The 23,100-nt window shown below is 54.6% G+C and overlaps 1 protein-coding gene across 22 annotated transcripts in view; it reads right to left on the minus strand.

Moving 5' to 3' along the window:
• DTNB (dystrobrevin beta) overlaps positions 1-23,100 on the minus strand; it is a 190,323-nt gene that overhangs the window by 66,018 nt on the left and 101,205 nt on the right. For 21 of the 22 annotated variants that reach the window (XR_011738581.1, XR_011738580.1, XR_011738578.1 and 18 more), the window contains 4 exons: positions 22,164-22,251; positions 14,894-14,979; positions 12,795-12,908; positions 9,094-9,190 (listed from right to left, as the gene is read on the minus strand). Coding sequence is in view for 14 of the 22 variants with exons in the window: in XM_071807234.1 (XP_071663335.1) it covers positions 9,094-9,190; positions 12,795-12,908; positions 14,894-14,979; positions 22,164-22,251 (385 nt within the window). In the remaining 8 variants the exon portion in view is untranslated. Of the gene's footprint in view, positions 1-9,093; positions 9,191-12,794; positions 12,909-14,893; positions 14,980-22,163; positions 22,252-23,100 lie in introns of those variants that run through there. The other variant, XM_071807233.1, reaches the window with a different exon arrangement.

Raw genomic sequence — 23,100 nt, forward strand, 5'->3', positions numbered from 1 at the left:
CCTCGGGGTGGTGGCTGGGGACGGTCTGGGCCAGCACTGGTGGCCCTGGTCCCACAGCACATCAGCGCCCGCAGCCCCGGCAGAGCGGGTCAGGAGCGTCCCCCGGGGATGTCACCGGCACCAACGAGACCCCAGACAGAGCAGCCGCGGCCTCAGGAGCACGTGGGACGATACAGCAGGGGATGCCAACGACGGCACTCAGGGACAAGCTGAACATCTCCTTGGGGAAACCACCAACAAATTCCCGTAACCAAAACCTCCGCACAGGAGCGTCGACACGTCGGCAAGAAGACATGGAAGGGCACTCGATGCAAACCCCAACCTTAAATCTCAATTGCAACTGCGCAGGCTGCTACACCAGGGAGCAGGACACTCATTTCAATTGTCCTTGTCTGCTCCGAAACCAACGCTCGTGGCCACGGGCTGAACCGCGGAGAACAGCCCCGACCCACAGGCACCAGACGCTGCGCAACCCGGCACGCCGAGTCCAGCCCTAAACGCTGAAATGAAGGCGGCATTAAAAATGCAAAAAGCACCGCGTAAGAAAATGGAAAATACACCAGAAAAGCTTAACAGCTGATCTAAATTATAAATGAAAATTTCTGAACTGCACCAAAGGACGAGAGAAGAGAAACCTTGCGGGGAAACGTGGTGTCTGGCAGGGCCGAAGCCACCAAAGAGACTGTGAAATGAACACAAGTGTCAGACACGAGATCCAGCCTTAGGGGGTGTGTGCTGCTCCGCGCTGGTCACGGTGAACCCTTCCTGTTTGAGGAGGAATTAGTATTTCTGTTCCGTGTTTGACTAACGGTGCTTTCCCTCGTCAGCAAACAGCGCGGCACTCTGCACCGCTCAGGAGAAAAGGAGTTTAAAAGTGTCTACTGGAGATGATGGGTTTAGACCAGCAGGCTGGGGACTTGCAGCTGGGGCTCCTAAAATCATTACCGGAGGAGGTATCTGCTCCAGGGGAGGTAATCGCATAGAGCCGCGAATACCCAGGCCTGGAGCGTGCCGTGCTGTGCCGTGCCGTGCCGCACTCACTCCAAATGGGAGCTAAGAACTTAAATAAGCATCAACGTCTTGCCCTGACATTAATTTATTCCAAGTAACAGAAATGCTGATACAACTAATAAGTAACATGTGAAGCATTATAGCTTCATGGAAAATAGATCTTGCCAAACAAATCTCATTTTGTTACATGAACGTATTACAAGTTTGGCTTCTAAAGGAACCACACAGATGTAATGTATTTCCATATCTGCAGTTCCTCCGGAGGCCAAGCTTGTAATACAGTGTCATTAACCAGCTAGCACCACGCGGAATAAAGAAAGGCTGTGCGCAGGGCTGGATCCGGCCAGCCGGCGGCTTCCACGGGCTCCGCTGCCACGGAAACACAAACGGGATGAAGGGAAACAAACCTGGGACTCTGCAGCGCCCTGAGCCTCGGAGAACGATTCCACACACGGCTTGGTTTTGCCAGTTAAAAACTGGTATCAAAAGTCAGAGCGGACAAACGAGGGAGGCGCGGAAAGGAGCGGAGCCCGGGGCCGCGAGCGGCTCAGCCGAGCTGCACCTGCTCAGCACATGGAGCCGGCCAAGAGCAGGATCTGTGCAGGGAAACCAGGGCGCTGCAGCGCTGGAGTTCAGTGGAGGGAGCACCGCAGGTACCAGAACCTAAAACGCATTAAAACTGAAAATGAGGTGTAATTTTTTAGCTGTGCAAGCGAATTAGCATTGGTAGTGAATTCTCCCTTTCTGATCTCTCCAGTTCGGGAGCAGACGTCTTTCTGGAAGACGCTTTAATCAGCGAGAATGTGCCAGGCTCCAGAGGATGCTCATCGGGAAATGCCAAGGACCGCATTATGCAACATGGAGAACAAAACGGCTACAGCAGGCACAGGCTCCCAGGATAACTCGGTGGGAAGGGACCTCGGGAGGTCTCAGGTCCAGCCCCACTCAGAACAGGGTCATTGCATTTCAGACTGGTTGCTCAGAGCCCTGCTCAGTTTGGTCCTGAGAGCCCCCAAGGCCGGAGGAGGCACCAGCTCCCCGGGCCCCGCTCCAGCACCCTCAGGGGAAGGGGACTGTCCTCACATCCACTTCAATTCGCCCTTATAGTTCTGAAACAAGTTTGGGAACTGGGGGAGATAAATAAAAGATACTGAGTTTAAAAATGGAAAGCCTAGCAAGAGCCAGCTTCTAAGCAGGTTCTGTACAACACAGCCGAGAAGATGTCACTAAGGCTTCTGTCAACCTCAGAACTGAACCGCATGATTCAACTCAGCAAACGGGTTCGAAAAACGTGACTTTGTCACAGGTGAGTCAGCTGCGGCTCCTTCCCTCTGCTGCAGCCTTCCAACCACAGATGGTTTGGGCTGAAGAGACCAACAAAGCTCCCCCAGTCCCCCTGCCATGACAGGGACATCTGCACCAGCTCAGGGTGCTCAGAGCCCCGTCCAGCCTGGCCTGGGATGTCTCCAGGGATGGTTCAGCCACCACCTCTCTGGGAACCTGGGCCAGGCTCTCACCACCCTCAGCACAAACAATTTCTGCATCATGTCCGGCCTGAATCTCCCCTCCCTCCTTTAGTTTAAAACCATCACCCCTTGACCTGTCACTACAGGCCTTGCTCAAAAGTCTGTCCCCATCTTTCTTATGGGCCCCTTGTAAGTCCGGAAAGCTCTGCCGGGTGTGCTGGGGTCACACAGGTTCGGAGCCGCCTGTCTGAGGAAGAAATCGCACCTGGGCTGCAGGTGGGAGAGCAGGAAGTCAGAGCTGTCACAGCACTGCCCGTCACCCTGGGGAGACGTGGCACTGACACCCTCAGGAGACCATGGCGCTGACACCATGAGGAGACAATGGCATTGACACCCTGAGGAGAGGATGGCACTGACACCCTGAGGAGAGGATGGCACTGACACCCTGAGGACACGATGGCATTGACACCATCAGGAGAGGATGGCACTGACACCCTGAGGACACGGTGGCACTGATACCATGAGGAGATGATGGCATTGACAGCCCAAGAAGACAGTGGCACTGACACCCTGAGGAAAGGATGGCACTGACACCATGAGGAGACCATGGCACTGACACCCTGAGGAGACGGTGGCACTGACACCCTGAGGAGACAGTGGCACTGACACCATGAGGAGAGGGTGGCACTGACACCATGAGGAGACGGTGGCACTGACACCATGAGGAGACGGTGGCACTGACACCATGAGGACACAATGGCATTGACACCATCAGGAGAGGATGGCACTGACACCCTGAGGACACGGTGGCACTGATACCATGAGGAGATGATGGCATTGACAGCCCAAGAAGACAGTGGCACTGACACCCTGAGGAGAGGATGGCACTGACACCATGAGGAGATGGTGGCACTGACACCCTGAGGACACGATGGCATTGACACCATGAGGAGAGGATGGCATTGACACCCTGAGGACACAATGGCACTGACACCCTGAGGACACAATGGCACTGATACCCTGAGGAGACGGTGGCACTGACACCATGAGGAGAGGGTGGCACTGACACCATAAGGAGACGGTGGCACTGACACCCTGAGGAGACAGTGGCAGATAAAACTAATACCAGAGGCAATGTAGGCCCACTGATGAATGAGGTGGGTGCCCTGGTGGCAGAAGACACAGAGAAGGCAGAATTGCTGAATGCCGCCTTTGTCTCTGTCTACTCCGCTGGAGGATGTCCTGGGGAACCCTGTACCCCTGAGACCCCGGATGAAGCCAGGTCAATGGAGGAGTTTGCTTTAGTCGATGAGGACTGGGTTAGGGAACAATTAAGTAGTCTGGACGTCCATAAATCCATGGGTCCAGATGGGATGCATCCGCGGGTGCTGAGGGAGCTGGCTGAAGTCATTGCTAGACCGCTATCCATCATTTTTGCCAAGTCTTGGGAAACGGGAGAGGTGCCCGAGGATTGGAGGAAAGCAAATGTCACTCCAGTCTTTAAAAAGGGCAAGAAGGAGGACCCGGGTAATTATAGACCGGTCAGCCTCACCTCTGTCCCTGGGAAAGTAATGGAACAGCTTATCCTTGGTGCCATCTCAAGGCACATCAGGGATAAGAGGGTCATTAGGGGCAGTCAGCATGGCTTTACCAAGGGTAAGTCATGCTTGACCAACCTCATAGCCTTTTATGAGAATGTAACAAGGTGGATGGATGATGGCAGAGCGGTGGATGTGGTCTGCCTTGACTTCAGTAAAGCCTTTGACACAGTCCCTCACAGCATCCTCACAGCTAAATTGAGGAGGTGTGGTCTCGACAATAGAGTAGTGAGGTGGGTTGCAAACTGGCTTAAAGAGAGAAGCCAGAGAGTGGTGGTCAATGGTGCGGAGTCCAGTTGGAGGCCAGTATCTAGTGGAGTGCCTCAGGGGTCAGTACTGGGGCCAATATTATTCAATATATTCATTAACGATTTAGACGAGGGAATTGAGTGTACTATCAGCAAGTTTGCTGATGACACTAAGCTGGGAGGAGTGGCTGACACGCCAGAAGGCTGTGCCGCCATCCAGCGGGACCTGGACAGGCTGGAGAGTTGGGCGGGGGATAATCTGATGGAATTTAACAAGGGAAAGTGTAGAGTCCTGCATCTGGGCAGGAACAATCCCGAGTTCCAGTATAGGTTGGGGCATGACCTATTAGAGAGCAGTGTAGGGGAAAGGGACCTGGGGGTCCTGGTGGACAACAGGATGACCATGAGCCAGCACTGTGCCCTTGTGGCCAGGAAGGCTAATGGCATCCTTGGGCGTATTACAAGGGGGGTGGTCAGTAGATCGAGAGAGGTCCTCCTTCCCCTCTACTCCGCCCTGGTGAGACCCCATCTGGAATATTGTGTTCAGTTCTGGGCCCCTCAGTTCAAGAAGGACAGGGAACTGCTGGAGAGGGTCCAGCATAGGGCAACAAAGATGATTAAGGGAGTGGAGCATCTCCCTTATGAAGAAAGGCTGAGGGAGCTGGGGCTCTTTAGTTTGGAGAAGAGGAGACTGAGGGGTGACCTTATTAATGTTTATAAATATATAAAGGGTGAGTGCCATGAGGATGGAGTCAGGCTCTTCTCAGTGGCAAACAATGATAGGACAAGGGGCAATGGGATCAAGCTGGAACACAAGAGGTTCCACTTAAATTTGAGAAAGAACTTCTTCTCAGTGAGGGTAACAGAGCACTGGAACAGGCTGCCCAGGGAGGTTGTGGAGTCTCCTTCCCTGGAGACATTCAAAGCCCGCCTGGACACATTCCTGTGCGACCTCACCTAGGCGTTCCTGCTCCAGCAGGGGGATTGGACTAGATGATCTTTTGAGGTCCCTTCCAATCCCAAACATACTGTGATACTGTGATACTGTGATACTGTGAGACGGTGGCACTGACACCCTGAGGACACAATGGCACTGACACCCTGAGGAGACGGTAGCACTGACACCCTGAGGACACAATGGCACTGACACCCTGAGGAGACGGTGGCACTGACACCATGAGGAGAGGGTGGCACTGACACCCTGAGGACACGATGGCATTGACACCATGAGGAGAGGATGGCATTGACACCCTGAGGACACAATGGCACTGACACCCTGAGGACACAATGGCACTGATACCCTGAGGAGACGGTGGCACTGACACCCTGAGGACACAATGGCACTGACACCCTGAGGAGACGGTGGCACTGACACCATGAGGAGAGGGTGGCACTGACACCCTGAGGACACGATGGCATTGACACCATGAGGAGAGGATGGCATTGACACCCTGAGGACATGATGGCATTGACACCCTGAGGACACAATGGCACTGACACCATGAGGAGAGGGTGGCACTGACACCCTGAGGACACAATGGCACTGACACCCTGAGGACACGATGGCATTGACACCATGAGGAGAGGATGGCACTGACACCCTGAGGACATGATGGCATTGACACCCTGAGGACACAATGGCACTGACACCCTGAGGAGACGGTGGCACTGACACCCTGAGGACAGATGGCAGGTTGTGTTTGAGAGACCTAATTTGCGAAGGCTACCGAGAGCTTTGCCATCGCCGTGGTGCGCAGAGCCCCTGGCGCCGGAGCTCCACGCACGGCCAGACTGACTTCGCCACCAGGAGCCTCCTCAAACGTGTGCAAGGAAACGCTCGACCTGCGGGCACCTGACCCACGAAGAATCAAACTGTTTCTGCTGAAACAGCTCTTAACCCCTTCCCAAAACTGTGGTTCAGTTGTGGATGCCCGCTTTCAGAGACATCACACTCCAGCCTACAAAGGTTTAGGCTCTGAAGAAGTCGAGGTGAATTCAGCAAGCGATCGTCTTCAATATTTTTAGAAGACAGACATTAACAGGCTGAACAGGACAAAACTACAGCGTGCAGAACGGCTGACTTAAAAAAGTACTCCCTACTATTAATACTGACTATGAGCTCATCTGCCCACGGAAACGAGACAGAACGGCCCCTCGGGAGAGCGCTCCATCGCAGCCCTGGTCGCACACTCCCCCTCCAGAGCACACGCTGGAGCTGACGAGCATTCATCATCACCTGCAGCGCAGACAAGCTCCGGATTCCTCTGGCACTCTGGGATGCGCCCGTGGTTGATGCGCAGCCCCATGGCTGCTGTCACGGTCACTGCTGCTGGGGTCACTGCTGCTGGGGTCACTGCTGCCGGGGTCAATGCTGCTGGGGTCAATGCTGCTGGGGTCAATGCTGCTGGGTCACTGCTGCCGGGGTCACTGCTGCCGGGGTCACTGCTGCTGGGGTCAATGCTGCGGGGTCACTGCTGCTGGGGTCACTGCTGCCGGGGTCACTGCTGCTGGGGTCAATGCTGCTGGGGTCAATGCTGCGGGGTCACTGCTGCGGGGTCACTGCTGCTGGGGTCAATGCTGCCGGGGTCAATGCTGCTGGGGTCAATGCTGCTGGGTCACTGCTGCCGGGGTCAATGCTGCGGGGTCACTGCTGCTGGGTCACTGCTGCTGGGGTCACTGCTGCTGGGGTCAATGCTGCTGGGGTCACTGCTGCGGGGTCACTGCTGCTGGGGTCACTGCTGCCGGGGTCACTGCTGCCGGGGTCACTGCTGCTGGGGTCACTGCTGCTGGGGTCACTGCTGCTGGGGTCACTGCTGCGGGGTCACTGCTGCTGGGGTCACTGCTGCCGGGGTCACTGCTGCCGGGGTCACTGCTGCTGGGGTCACTGCTGCCGGGGTCACTGCTGCCGGGGTCACTGCTGCTGGGGTCAATGCTGCGGGGTCACTGCTGCTGGGGTCAATGCTGCCGGGGTCAATGCTGCTGGGGTCAATGCTGCTGGGTCACTGCTGCCGGGGTCAATGCTGCGGGGTCACTGCTGCCGGGGTCAATGCTGCGGGGTCACTGCTGCTGGGGTCACTGCTGCTGGGGTCAATGCTGCTGGGGTCACTGCTGCTGGGGTCAATGCTGCGGGGTCACTGCTGCCGGGGTCACTGCTGCCGGGGTCACTGCTGCTGGGGTCACTGCTGCCGGGGTCACTGCTGCTGGGGTCACTGCTGCCGGGGTCACTGCTGCCGGGGTCAATGCTGCCGGGGTCACTGCTGCCGGGGTCACTGCTGCTGGGGTCACTGCTGCCGGGGTCAATGCTGCCGGGGTCACTGCTGCCGGGGTCACTGCTGCTGGGGTCACTGCTGCCGGGGTCACTGCTGCCGGGGTCAATGCTGCCGGGGTCACTGCTGCTGGGGTCATTGCTGCTGGGGTCACTGCTGCTGGGGTCACTGCTGCCGGGGTCAATGCTGCGGGGTCACTGCTGCTGGGGTCAATGCTGCGGGGTCACTGCTGCTGGGGTCAAGGCTGCTGGGGTCACTGCTGCTGGGGTCAATGCTGCCGGGGTCAATGCTGCCGGGGTCAATGCTGCCGGGGTCACTGCTGCCGGGGTCACTGCTGCTGGGGTCACTGCTGCCGGGGTCACTGCTGCCGGGGTCAATGCTGCCGGGGTCACTGCTGCTGGGGTCATTGCTGCTGGGGTCACTGCTGCTGGGGTCACTGCTGCCGGGGTCAATGCTGCGGGGTCACTGCTGCTGGGGTCAATGCTGCGGGGTCACTGCTGCTGGGGTCAAGGCTGCTGGGGTCACTGCTGCTGGGGTCAATGCTGCCGGGGTCACTGCTGCCGAGGTCACTGCTGCCGGGGTCACTGCTGCCGGGGTCACTGCTGCCAGGGTCAATGCTGCGGGGTCACTGCTGCTGGGGTCAATGCTGCTGGGGTCAATGCTGCTGGGGTCAATGCTGCTGGGTCACTGCTGCTGGGGTCAAGGCTGCGGGGTCACTGCTGCCGGGGTCACTGCTGCTGGGGTCACTGCTGTTGGGGTCACTGCTGTTGGGGTCACTGCTGCTGGGGTCAATGCTGCCGGGGTCACTGCTGCTGGGGTCAATGCTGCCGGGGTCACTGCTGCCGGGGTCAATGCTGCCATCCCACCCCCACTGCTGCCACGTTCTGCTGCATCTTCACTGCATCTTGTCTTGGACCAGAACCCCTTTGAGTAAGGACAATGCTTTGCCGTTCACTTTATAGAGCGGCTCTTGTCCAGTTCAAAGACCAGAGAGAATAAACGCATAATAATATTTCAGGCTATGGTCATCAACTGAGAGCTCAACTCCAGCAGGACTCAAAAAACTGACAGCTCCCCATCAGAAAGCCCAACGATAACATGTCCTATGGCTCAGGCCCGAAGCCACCGTGCTCTGAAGCAGACCCCCGCCACCACGGTGTCACCGGTGAGCCCAGCACCGCGGTGACCAGAGCCCCTGCGCACGTCCCTGGCAGAGCTGGGAGAACTGAACCGGCACCCGAACACCAGGCGCCGAGCACCAGATCTCACACTCCTGCAAAGCCTTCCAAACCTGACGGGTTCTTGGTATTTTAACCAGAGCAGCAGCACATGAACCCAAAAACCCACTGACCACCTGCACCGACACACAGAGCCAGGAGGAAATGACTCTTTGCAAACTCCTTCTGTTTCTCAGGGGGTATTTGTAGGGGTAGGACAGCAAAAGGCGTCCGCGAGCAGCGACGGGGAGCTCCCGAGCGGGGAGGACGCGCGGTGTCTGACTTACTTTGAGCAGCTTCATGAGCCCCTCCAGCTGCACCATCAGCTCCCTCCGGCTCTCCTGCAGCGCAGACATCCTCTGCTCCAGCTCGTCCTTCCGCTGCCTGCTCGGGTTACACCAGAGAGAGTCAGAAAACAAACTGGGTATTCCACAGCCCCTCCAGGAAATGCACCTTCGGTTTTCATCACTGCCCCCTGTTCCCAGAGCAAAGCGCCCTACGGTGACCACGACAACTATTGATGACAATCAAGCTTTTCACTGAAAATCCCCAAACGTAGGCTGAGCACGCTGGCAGCAGGACGCCCTGCTCAAAGCACTGCATTTGGACTAAAAAAGCCCATTTTCCCCTCCTTTTAAGAGCCTGCTCAGTGTGAGCCCCAGGCATCCAGAGCCGCCAGGCCAGCGCGGATGAACCGCGGCAGGACAGACGGACAGACGGAACGGAGGAGAGCAGGCTGCGGGTGCTGGCAAAGGAAAAGCACCGCCTGTCTGGATGGGGACCCGCAGCTCTTTCTGGCCAAGAGCGGGACTTCCAGCTCTGACATATCTGCTGCTCCAGGACCAGGTAACCAGAAGAGACAAGAAGGGACCTTCCCTTTCTCAGCATCACAAACCCGCTGTATTTCTACAGGTGCCCATCTCTGAGATATTTAAGGCAACACGACTGCACGGTTTTATTTTATACCGACAACAATAAGGAAGTGACCGATCTAAGGAGAAATTCAGACCAGCTGGCAATGTGTCAGAAGTTCAGTAACTTACATGATCTCAGAAATGCTGGGCCCTGGAAATCACAGGAACAACCAACCCAAACAGACTAGAAAGGCTTATTTATCCACCTACCGTTATTTTGGGGACATAACAACGTCCTAATGCAAAGTTAAAGGCACTACATATTATCAGATCTGGGGTGTGTGACCTGTTTTTCTGGTGGTGCCGGTGGAAATCACAGACCATGGGCACACAGCCCACCCAAAACCGCTGAGCTACGAAACACCATTCACTTGTTCCCATGTGGTTCGGAAAGGACGGACGACTACAGAGTGTCCACTGTCACGGGGACGTCTTTCAACACCTTTTGTATTTTGAAGAATGTGGTTATTAGCAACTGCAACATGTCACCAAAATCAGGCAATGAAGAGATGATTACACAGGCCCGCTCGCCTGGAACGTGTTAGATACCCAGCAAACGCAGCTTTACCTGCCTCTACCGTCCTGTTTCTCTCCCTAGGTCAGTTCAATGTCTGTAGCTTTTTATTCTGTATTTATTTAATGTAACACTGTGGTTAACAACTACAAATCAGGTAGAACATCAGTGTATTAATTATGGCGCTGCAAATGCAGTTGTGTGACCCCAGGGCAAACTGAGCTTTGCACACGTGTGTGACCTCAGGGCAAACTGGGCCTTGCACACGTGTGTGACCCCCAGGGCAAACCGGGCCTTGCACACGTGTGTGATCTCAGGGCAAACCGGGCCTTGCACACGTGTGTGACCTCAGGGCAAACTGGGCCTTGCACACGTGTGTGACCTCAGGGCAAACCGGGCCTTGCACACGTGTGTGATCTCAGGGCAAACCGGGCCTTGCACACGTGTGTGATCTCAGGGCAAACCGGGCCTTGCACACGTGTGTGACCTCAGGGCAAACCGGGCCTTGCACACGTGTGTGACCTCAGGCAAACTGGGCCTTGCACACGTGTGTGACCTCAGGCAAACTGGGCCTTGCACATGTCTGTGACCAGTGGCAAACTGGGCCTTGCACACGTGTGTGACCTCAGGGCAAATTGGGCCTTGCACACGTGTGTGACCTCAGGGCAAATTGGGCCTTGCACACGTGTGTGACCAGAGGCAAACTGGGCCTTGCACACGTGTGACCCAGTGTCCTGCGGGCTTGCAAGGAACCAAGGACATCTGCATCACGAGGCGGGATCTGTAGGGATGAGGGATCCGTGGAGATGAGTGATCCATGGGGATTAGGGATCTATGGGGATGAGGATTCATAGGGATGAGGGATCTGTGGGGCTGAGGGATCCACAGGGACAAGGGATCCATGGGGCCGAGGGATCCGGCCTCGCCTCACCCCAGGCTCCTATGGCTGCAGATGTTCCAACCCGGGACACACATTAAGCTTTTCCTGCTTTTGCAGCCTGAACTCCACCCAGCAACCGCGCTCCCGCGGTGACACGAGCTCTCCTGTCCCGCATGTCCCACGGCAAGGCCACCCCAGCCTGCCCCCGGCTCGGGGACGTCTCCTCGTCACCTGTGACTTTGCGGAGCCCTTCGGGTCGCAGACAACCTGCTCACGACAAACTTCTCTTTGGTGCCAGAGGCCAGGAGACTGATGCACCCTTCGGGTGGGTTAATGGGAGCGATGCTGGTGGCACAAGCTCAGGCGGTGGCACCCGCAGCGCCGGGGACCACGGCGGACGCTGCAGCTCGGACATCTCGCACGGATGGATGCTGCTGCCCGTCCAAAAGGGTCTGCAGGAGCGCTGGGACCAGGAATTCCAGGGGACAACCGTCATGACCTGGCACGCTCAGTCCAGCCTTGTTTTCTCTATTTCCCAATGGCGTTCACCTATTTAAAGCCAGAAGTGGCCACCACCACCACTCAGCTTTGTTCCGTTAGCAAGCCACAGCCGCTCTGCTTCGCTCTGTTTGTTCCCAGTGACCCGTATTTCGGAAAAGCATCTTCAGGGAAGACGCCGAGCGCCTGAAAACTCTAGAACTGCTCTTGAGATTATTGCCTCGCTTTAAAAAGCCTGAGCTTTACTAGTGGTGTGAAGGCGGCCCGTTTCCAGCTCCTGGGTCCCACAATCTCCCCTCTGCTGGGTCACACATCACGTTGCCCCGCAATCTCCCTTTTTTCCCCCTCTCATATAACATGTGTGGGTGTCTTCTGTATCCCCTCCAGTATTTTCAGCACTTTTAAAAAACTTATACATAGCTATGTAAAGCACAGAGCTAGGAAATCCATGACATTCAGTAACAGAACAAGAAATACCAGTGCAATGCCCTCTAACGTTGCAGATTCTGAATGAAAAAGCAATGGAAGAAGTGGAAAGCCTGAGACTTGGGCAGACGTGGTTTGCGCAGCACCGCGGTTTTAGAGCCTCCTGTAGGCTACAGACAGAGTTTTTGAAGGCAGAGCTCTGGATTAACTAGGAACAGGAGATGAAATGAAATCCAGGCAGAGACCGCGCCGGTGACCGCCCAAGCTATGGAGCACTTCATTCTCTAAGTGCTGACGAGTCCCCTGTCACCTCAAAACGCAAACTTCATCAAAGGGGCTTTGAGGATTGGTCTCCAGCTTTGGGTGTCTCTGTCTCTGACTGCCTGAAGGCACCAACTCCTGGAGCTGCGCTGGCTAATCAAACAACTGGCACTTCTCTTCATCTCCACTCCTTTGGACAAGAAATGACAACCCGTTCATGCCATCTCTGCTTGTTCTTCCTATCGGTTTCCTCTTTACAAACAGCCTTCTGAACTACACAAACAGAATTAATTTTAAGAGACATTTTTAATTGTTTCTAAACCCACTTTAAAAAACCAAGGCAGATTGCAATGTGCTGTCAGGCTTCATAGTTCAGCCCTTCACAACCCCAGGTGGTTTGGGATGTGCAGGTGCTTCCCTTTCCCCAACAGCACCTGCGTCCCGGGCTGAGCGGCCCCGAACCCAACACACAGGAGCTTTAGATGTTCCTCTTACCGCAGGAGCCTGAGTTCGGCCAATAAAGTCGGGTTCTGCTGGGCTTTCTCAGGGGTGGGCTGCGAGGCTTGTTCGTGCTCCAGCCGGAGGCGCTGGATCTCTTGGAGTATCTCCCTACAGAAACCACAGAGGGAAGATGAGGAGGAACGAGGTCAATTCCTGCTCTCCACCACCGTTACAGCCCCCGGAGCACTTTCCGTCGGTCTCCAGCCTAAGCGCAGCAGTTTAGTCCGGGTCTGACTGGCACCGGCTCAAACCCAAGACAGGCCAGTGAGCGCGGTCCTACAGCCTGCTGTAGCGCACACAGGAGATTGGGTACTCAACAAGAAGTAGGAAATCGCTTCAGCGCCATACGCGGGCAGCGGCTCCCAAACGTTTCATGTGCAAAGCGTTAAAGAGCTGCGGGAAGAGGAAGGAGCCCCGTTCCCTGCACAGCCTGCGGTGCACGGGCTGTCGGGGCTCCGCGCGGCACCGGCAGCACCCGCGGCCGTGCCGGCACCGGGAAGGTCCCACTCGCATCCCAGGGGCTCGGGAACACGGGAACAGCAGCGCGGAGTAACAGAGCCAGAGCGGAGGTTTCGCAAGAGGAAGGCGATGAGCCAGCAGCGCAATCAAGGCCGCTGCGTTCTGTGCAGCCGGAGGTGAGGGAGCACAGCACTGACGGCCAAGAACTCGCTCATTAAAATGGAAATGAGAGCCTTCTGAGAGGGGAGATTATAATCTCTAATTCGCCCCCTCCTGCTCTTCCCTAAAACCGCTGAGCTGCTCCCTTGCAAGGTTTCCTGCTCGCGCTGATTCAGATCTCCCTTATCTGTGATCTTGTTGAATGACTCCCAATACCCACAAAGCGTCTTGGTAGCGCATTGAAGCCACGCTGGATCCACGCTGCAAGGACTGGGCTGTCCCCTGCTCTCCAGAGCCGGTTCCCCTCCGAACTAACCCCGGGAAGCGTCTGTACACAGGGAGCTCTGCCACACCGGCGGTTGAGCCGGGGCACCGGGTGCCACGAGCGCGGGGACAGGGCCACCGCGTCACCGGGCACCGCAGTGTCACCCAGGGGCTGCCCGTCCGCACAGCACACGGGGTCTGCAGCCGCTCCACGGCCCAATCTGCAGAGCAGCTCCCTCCGGGATCTCCGCCACAGAAACGCGAACCCGAACCGCGGCTGCGGAAGCAGCAGCTGAGTGCAGATGCAATACTGGGATAAAAACAGAGCGACCTCTTGATGGTCCCTCTGGAGCAAGAGGAATCATTGACTCACCAGGTGGTTTTGGTGGGGAGGGAACATTAAAGCTCCCCCAGCCCCCTGCCATGACAGGGACATCTTCACCAGCTCAGGTTGCTCAGAGCCCCGTCCAGCCTGGCCTGGGATGTCTCCAGGGATGGTTCAGCCACCACCTCTCTGCCCAACCTGGGCCAGGCTCTCACCACCCTCAGCACAAACAATTTCTGCATCATGTCCGGCCTGAATCTCCCGTTTTAGTTTAAAACCATCACCCCTTGTCCTGTCGCTACAGGAGCAGAGGGGCAGGATCCCCCAACCCTGCTGCTCACGGGGCTGGGGACGCAGCCCAGGACACGGGTGGGTTCTGGGCTGCCAGCGCACACCATCAGGTCACACCTAGAAGACAGAAACCTTCTCCTACAGCCCATCTATTTCTCCCAGGCCTCCCAGTTTCTTCAGATTTGTCTTCCAGCAAAAGGAACAAAGAGGCTCATTCTTCTCGAGCTGTTTCCCAGCCCGGCCTTCCCGCCCGCTCGCTCCACCGCAGCAGCCGGTTCACTCCCCGGCTCCCCCGAACCGCTCATCGTGCTGCGAGGACCTGGGCTTGCGGATGGCAGCGCACGAGCCAGGCGGCTCAGCACCGGGGAAGATGATTTGAAGAAGATCAGCGAAGAAGATCAACCTGCCCCCTAGGGAACGAGGGCACGGGAGCTGCACCCGCCGGAGCCGATCGCTTAGCGAGCCGCCACACCTCGCACCGAGAGATCTAGGAAACAACCCGCCTACTGCGATACAAAAGGCTAAAAACAAGACTGGAGGCTTTTCTCCCCGCAAATGTTTTTCCCCAAACAATCCTGATCAAAGCCGTTCTTACCTGTTTTTGTTTTCCAGCTCTGCTATCAGCTGCCTCTGCTGTTTGTTGGCATCGAAGCTGAAGCCCAGGTCTGCTGGCGGGCGAGGCTGGTGGAGGAGGAACAGAGACAATCAGACACAACGTTCATCACCTGTTGGCGCAAACACCGCGGTTGGGACGCAGCCCCGGATCTCCTAACGCCACGGAGCGGCACTTACAGCTATGGAAACCTGCGCAAACAGCTCCCTGCGCTGCGGGATGAGCCAGATGTGGTTTCACAGCTGGCTCGGCCTCATCTCGGGGTGGACGGCTGCGGAAATGGGGACCTGGTCACCGTCCTCACCCTCCGCCCCAAGAACTTCAACCGCCTTTCTGTCAAAGACCTCCAGAAACCATCAGAGCGCGCCCATCTGTTCCTCCCTGGGGAGAGATGCGCTGCTACCTTCACCACAACGTGTCCTAGTGCAACACCGACCTTCCCACCTGCCAACTCGGAATAACTTGCACCTTATGAACGGGGTTTTCACAGACATTGCTTTTAAGCATGGTCACCGCCTCTGGAAAATATAAACCTTCCCAAGCCCTCCAAAGAATCAGCTGAGGTGAGATTGCTGAATAGCTGCTTTTTCCCAGGGAGTCCCGATCTATGTGACCACTGCATGACACTTTCCAGCACTACCACAAGGACCTGGCCGTTCAACGAGAACCTGCAGCTTTCGGGAGAAGCGGTTGGCAGCTGGGCTGGGCGGTGACGACACCAGACATCCCATCCAAGAGGTGAGAGGGAGGAATCACAGCGTCCTGTGCTGGCTCGGTGCGCTTCTCCACGTGCACCCCAAGGCGCTGCTCTGCAGGTCCAGTGCAACTCAACACTGGGCTGGACCGGGTATCTCCAGAGGTCCCTTCCAACCCCAGCCGTTGTGTGACAACTATCCTGGTGGCCTAATATCAAAAACCATGGAGTGTCCAGGACACGCAACGCACAGCCTTGGGGTGAAACCTCAGATTAGAATAAGCAGACTGAAGACAACGTGGATATTCGAGTGGTCGGGGCGCAAGGAAAACAACCGGAGCCCTTAGGTCTTGGTGCTCAACCAAACCTGACGCGTCTCGGGGCCTTTGTGCTCGTGTCCGAACGCACCAAGCTCGGTAAGGGAGCTGCCCCACAGCTGACACCGGGACCGGTGTAGGACAGAACCAACCACCATAGCCCAGCTCAACCACAGCGCCTGGGGACAAACACAAGATGAACCCTGTAAATACCCGGAGGGCAGGCTGGGAAACGGCCCAATGCAGTTCTGCAGAAGTGAGGACACAATACCCCGTCACCTCAGCAACGCCTCCCACATCCTCCTGGGGGTTTTACAGCCTTTCTTTTAGATTTAGGACCACTCCATATTTTCATTAATATCATGGAATCAAGTATTTGCTTCTTACACCTGCAGAGCACGCAGTGCCGAGCTCCTACTGCTCCATAGGACAAGAGAAAATATAGAAAATACACCAAAATATAAAATTATTTGATAAACTGGAGAAATGGCTTGAAGCGATAGGTTGCACCCTATTCAGATAACAAGTTGGGGAGCTTTCTCTCTGCTTAGATCTGGTTTGGAAACACATCGTCGTCTGGTTCCAACATCGTCGTCTGGTTCCAACATCGTCTTCTGGTTCCAACATCGTCTTCTGGTCCACCCACAGCTGGAACCTTCCCTGAGCACTGGTTCCTGTGCTATGGCCAACAGAACATTCTCCTCCATCATCACCATCATTATCAAAACCATCATCATCATCCCCCTTTTCCCATGTTAAAAAAACCCTGATTTTTCCTCTAAAATACCCTCAAAATGTCCTGTAATTCCTATTTCTATTAAATCTAAGATACCCGAGATCTCTCTCATTCTCAGGCTTGTGGACTAAGTCCCAGGTGATTTGGATCAATCACTGCCCATCTCTCCCGTTTCCATTCAGGTCACATTTCCCTCACCCTTTAAAGCCCCCAGACCCGACTCCTCCTTGCTGCTCCGACCACCGCTCGAGCTCTTTGATCAGCTTTTCTCTATCGCTCTTCCTTTTTTCTCTTCTTTTCTCATTCTTGTTACCAATCTCCATTCCTATTGCTTTATAAACCTCCAAAGACACACGACAAAAACCACATCATGTCATAGAAATGAATGGAATAACTGACCAACACATCCTTAGTAACAAAAAACTACCATTAACCAAGAGCTCAGGGTTTTCTTTCTCAGTTCCTTCGTTGGTGGGAAGAAGTCTTCATGTTGATGTTGTATTTCTGGGTGGCTTTTCCGGTAGCTCAAGCACCGTGTTCATCTCCAGCTGTTCTCCCGCTCCCATAGCCTGGCTGTCTCACGCAGCACAACCGGGCGGTACTTGTCCAAAATCTGCCCTTCTGCCCCCAAACCAGAGCTGGTTCCAAGCACCCGGTGTGCGGGCGCCTCCTTCACGCGGGTGGGAAGTCATCTGAGCAACCCAAAATGTCGTATCGGTTCCTCTGCTCACAGGATCAGTCGCATTAGTCTTGTCTTGATTGATCATTAATTGACAATCCCCCAGGTTCCTTTACCGTGAGCTGTGAGGACTCTCTCTGTGACAATCGAGTGCCGTGGTGTGGCCGGTACAACACCACAACGTCCTGTGAAGGGTTTTCCATGGGACACCGGATCTGGGAAGCCCCGTCGCGATGTTTCTCAAGCCCAGATGCTCTGTTCCATGGAGTTCCATGGCGCATCCTCTGCAGAGATCCCAGCTGCCCTTTACTCCTACAAAAATATCAGATTTCACGGGTGAGGGGAAATATTACTCAGGGTAAAAGGATTGTGGAGAATGACCGAGAAGCCGGTGGACACGGTGTGAGACCTGCTCCTGATCTAAAGCTTTCAAATTAAATTCATATGAGTATTGTGTTACTTCTTATGGATGCGAGTGTTTCAAATGCATCTTCTAAATGCGACTATTAGGAGATAACGATAAAGTACGAGGCGTCATTCCAATGCACAGACGCCATGCTGGGCTTCGTGTTGGAGGCTGGTAGGACTGAGCACATTTCTGCAGAGACCGAGCTGCTCTGAGCAATCTGCCTGGTGTCTGCCCAGCTTTGTCACCAAACGCGCGGTCACTGCCTGTGTGTACGGCACAGGACCGCCACGGCAAACGCTGTTCTCGTAAATCCAGGAGACAGAACCCATCGGAGCGTTTGCGCGCTGCTGTTCACTTCGACGAGAGGTGCGGGTCCTCGCTGCGGCGGGTGCCTCTCAAAGCCTCTGTGATTAAACAAACCAACCAACCCAAACCGTCCATTTCCCAGCCAGCGCTCTCGGTGCGTGCTCCACCTCACCGGATGGGTACGAACCACTTGTCTCGCAGGATTCATCCCCAACCGACTACATCAGCCCTCAACATCACTGCAAACCCCCGACCACATCTTCACACGTGCATGAGAACACGAACAGAATTCACAGCATTGTGTCCTCTGTGCTCTCCTCTCCGTAGGGACGCGGCACCCAAGGAGCACAACAGTCCCATACGATCTTTGCTTGGCCCTACCGGATGCAGTTCCCAGTTTTCTGAAATAACACAGCACAACCAAACCCCAAACGTCACAGATCCCTGCAGAAAGCATTAGAGTTTATTCAGGGTGAGAGGGTTTTGAAGCACAGGAGAGCTGGAAAAGGAAAAGGACTTTTCGACACAGCGAATTGTACCATAAGCCTCTTGTTTCAGACCCAACAGCAGCCAGACCAAAGGTGAAGCTTCTTGAGCTGAGGACTAATACTTTACAAGTTAAATTGTTGAAGCTGAAAAGCCCAGCGGAGTGTCCAGCGGTTCAGACCAGCACGGTCCAAGCACCCGCCTGCCCCATGATCATAAAATCTGCTTAAAATCCTTAATATCACACAGGAGCAGTAGAACTAGCGCTGTTCCTGAGTTTTCCTATGACCAGGCCACTAAAAGTGAGAGAGACCCATTTCTGGAACCTCACCTCAGGTTGCTGTTTGTAATCAGGAGCATTCACACCTACCTGCAGTATGTATTTTTTTGAGTGATACCCTGTTTCCCCAAAAATAAGACCTACCCCAAAAATAAGCCCTAGCGTGATTTTTCAGGATGCTCGAAATATAAGCCCTACTCCAAAAATAAGCCCTAGTTACAGTTCATGAAAAAGGGAATTTAAATCGTGTCCAGGCAGCTATATATGTAAAAGAGTAATAAGGTTTGTAGCAAAAATTAATATAAGACCCTGTTTTATTTTCGGGGAAACAGGGCAGCAGAGGATTTAACAACAGTTCAATCAAGGCACAAGAAGCCAGTTTTGCAAGCGGCTCACTCCTCCATCCCCCGGATTTGGAGCAAACTGCCAAAGAACGGTAAAACTTGCACTTAATGGGCATCAGGTGCCGGGTGCATGGAGTCCATGGAGCCACGGGACCAGCACCGTGGCACCACCCTCGGCTTTGTGATCAGCAAAGAGGAAACAGGCAACAATTGTTCATATAACCGGTGTAACCAGGAGAAGACAGGACCCATGAAACACGCTGCAGAGGTACCTTGCAAAGCGAATCTGGTTTACTTGTTCTTTCGTTATTAAAAAAACAAAGCCTAATGCCTAAAAGAAAAGGAACATCAAGGGAGTTTAACCAATATTATTTAGGTTGCAGGTACGGCCGCTCTAATGGGCTGAGATGATGAGAGGCTTTTAGCAGCGCTTGATGTTGAGGGAAGCAGAGCAACCACACAGTGCTCAAAAAGTAGCAACGTGGGCAAGAACCTAATTATCGTAACTCATCCACATAACTCAACCTAATTACCCAGTCATCCATAATTGACTATTATCTCGTATTTATTAGGTGCTCGTGCTCTTCCTTGCAGCGAGGCTGCTCAGGTCAGCACATCCTGCCAAGGATGGTCCCCGTGGGCCCCCGCTGCCCACGCGGGGCTGTTCTCCTTCTCCTCTCCCATCTGCTCTCCCAAAGCTCTTTTTCTCGCTGTTTTCTGCTCTCAGCACGTTCCTGGGTTCCTGCAGACAGGCCTGGGCAGGTTCCTTTGTACGAGCACAGGTCGGGTGGTGTGTGAGCCAGACACAAGAGCCGGGGGAGAGCAGGTGGGAGAGGAATTGGACTGGAGAAGGGAGCTGCTGTGTAGGACATCTGTAGAGTCACAGGTGGTTTGGGTTGGAGGGACCTCCCCAGCCCCCCAGCCCCCTGCCATGACAGGGACATCTTCAGCAGCTCAGGGTGCTCAGAGCCCCGTCCAGCCTGGCCTGGGATGTCTCCAGGGATGGTTCAGCCACCACCTCTCTGGGAACCTGGGCCAGGCTCTCACCACCCTCAGCACAAACAATTTCTGCATCATGTCCGGCCTGAATCTCCCTCCTTTAGTTTAAACCATCACCCCTTGTCCTGTCACTACAGGCCCTGCTCAAAACTCCATCCCCGTCTTTCTTATGGGCCCCCTTTAAGTCCAGAAAGGCTGTGTTGCTAAGACAGGGCCTAGGGTTGCTTTATATTAATATATACGGCAGTATAGACATACGTTCACCTAGAGTACACGTAACCAGCCCTTCTCTTAAGAGTTTGCGGTCACCTTGCGCCCAGGATGAGCAATAGTGAAGTACCGGGGTGACGGTGTGTGGAAGGGATTTCGTAAGGGGCAGCAGGGAAGGGTCTCTGCAAAGTCTCAGGCAACTCTAAACGCCGCTTTCTTCACCTCCAAATAAGATGCTTCATCTTCGACGGCTTTCAGAACCACAAAGTGCCTGCAAACAGGTTGAGGTGATTTACGGATTTTTAAACAATCGGGTTCTTTCAGGACCGATATTGTGACTCTCTAGGTTTTGTAACGCTTCTTCGTTACTACCAGAAGAAGTCATCAGGAAGAACTTCCAGAGAGAACAATCCAGCACTTATCTCAACAACTGTAATTTTGTATGAAGATGACACAGAAATGCCCTGCTTGTCGAGCTAAACCTGAACGTTTGGACTGTAGTGCTTCAATATCTCAACGTGGCCACAGTCACAGCGAACTGAATGGCTTCAGCAATGCCCTGTGATAGAGAACACGGGAGCTGACACATGAACACCTTTAAAAAGCGTAATTCTTCTTTAGTGAAGTTTTACAAAAGGGAAATGCTCATATGACAAAGCGGGATCATCGGCTGAGCACACGCGGAAGGAACGGAGGGAGGCACCAGCCTGCCTTGCAGCGTCAGAGAACCAGCGGATCGTTTTGGCTGGAGGAGACAGACAGACAGACAGACAGAGCAGATCTGTTACGCTGCTTCTCGGCAGCGTCCCGGTGGAAGAGCCGTAACCAGCAGGCACGGCGGATGGAGATCCAGGGCCGGCCCTGCACAGCGCTCTGCTGCAATCGTTCCACCCCATCCCAGTGAATTCTGAACCGCCACGATCCCCTATTGCAGGTTCCTGTTAAAGCAGCCTTCGTTTTGTAACAATTAAGAATTGGTTGGGTGTTTCTTTTGGTTTCTTCAATGGTAAGAGACTGCAAACACAAAGAACACCTTCCCAAACACTACACCTTCCAAACACAACACCTTCCCAAACACAAAGAACACCTTCCCAAACACAACCCCTTCCCAAACACAAAGAACACCTTCCCAAACACAACCCCTTCCCAAACACAAAGAACACCTTCCCAAACACAAAAAACACCTTCCAAACACTACACCTTCCAAACACAACACCTTCCCAAACACAAAGAACACCTTCCCAAACACAAAGAACACCTTCCCAAACACTACACCTTCCAAACACAACACCTTCCCAAACACAAAGAACACCTTCCCAAACACTACACCTTCCAAACACTACACCTTCCCAAACACAACGAACACCTTCCCAAACACAAAGAACATCTTCCAAACACAAAGAACCTCTTCCCAAACACAACCCCTTCCCAAACAGAACCCCTTCCCAAACACAACGAACACCTTCCCAAACACAAAGAACACCTTCCTTTCTATCACACTCATTCCCTCTGGACTAAATACATTCCGTAACGTTTGCTCCATGATTTGCTTTCCTCAGACATCTACTTGTTTCTCTCTTCCCTAGACTAAGCAGGACTAATCTGCTTATTCTCCCATCTCCTCTGACCTCATTTCTACCAATTTGTGCTCGTTTCCCCTCTCCCGCCGCCCGACAAGGATGTGTTTCTACCGCAAACGAGGCGAGCGTGCTGCTTTCTCATCAGCTGGGTGAACAAACCCCAGGTTTCGGGCGGCTATCGGTGCCCCATGAACGCGGAGGAGGTGACTTACGGCGTTCCCCGCCTCGGCGGCCAGGCGCGCGGCGTAGCGGGCGATCAGCCGGTGCTCCTCGTCCAGCCGGCCCGGGCTGTCCAGGACGCTGCGGAGAAACCGAGACACCCGTCAGCGCCCGCCACACACACCCGTCCCACGGCCACCGGGAACACCCGTCTGCCAAACACACCGGGACGCGAAACGAGTCAGGCTGGGAACGGTCTAGAGCCTCGTAAAGAGAGCGGGATGCGAAACAGAACTGAAATGATCGAGATCATCATCCCCGGCTTCGCTCCTCTGCTCTCCAGACTTTCTGCCCGGTAGCATTTCCTCCACGATTCCCAAACTCTGGTTTTAAATCATTAAAATAATTTGCTTTCAGTAATTCACGCATAAACATCATTAGGGTAAATTTACTTTGTTTCTAAGGAGCTTTCCTGCAAATGTTTTTGGTTGACTCAGGGTAAGTTCAAGAGGGTGAATATGTTGAGTGGTGAAGGAGAAAAGGCCCCAGGAGATGGAGGACGAGTGTCCGAGTGAGGAGGTTTGCAGGAGGAAGAGCAGGGGAGCTGCGCTGACCTGAGCGAACCGCCCGCCACCGGACACCACCGCACACCGCGGCTGTGGTCAGCCCGGCAACACCCACCGAACACACCCAACCCAGCGGGGCCGTGGGGCCGAAGGCATCGGAAACACCCGCGGTCAGTGACAGCGACAGCACCACGGATGGACTGGAAACACCCACGGTCAGTGACAGCGACAGCACCGCGGATGGACTGGAAACACCCGCGGTCAGTGACAGCGACAGCACCGCGGATGGACTGGAAACACCCGCGGTCAGCAGCAACACCGTGGATGGGCTGGAAACACCCACAGTCAGCAGCAGCGATGGCACTGCGGACGGACTGGAAACACCCGCGGTCAGCAGCAGCACCGCGGATGGACTGGAAACACC

Source organism: Patagioenas fasciata, chromosome 3, assembly GCF_037038585.1.
Source record: "Patagioenas fasciata isolate bPatFas1 chromosome 3, bPatFas1.hap1, whole genome shotgun sequence".
In the NCBI taxonomy this organism is placed as follows: Eukaryota; Metazoa; Chordata; class Aves; order Columbiformes; family Columbidae; genus Patagioenas; species Patagioenas fasciata.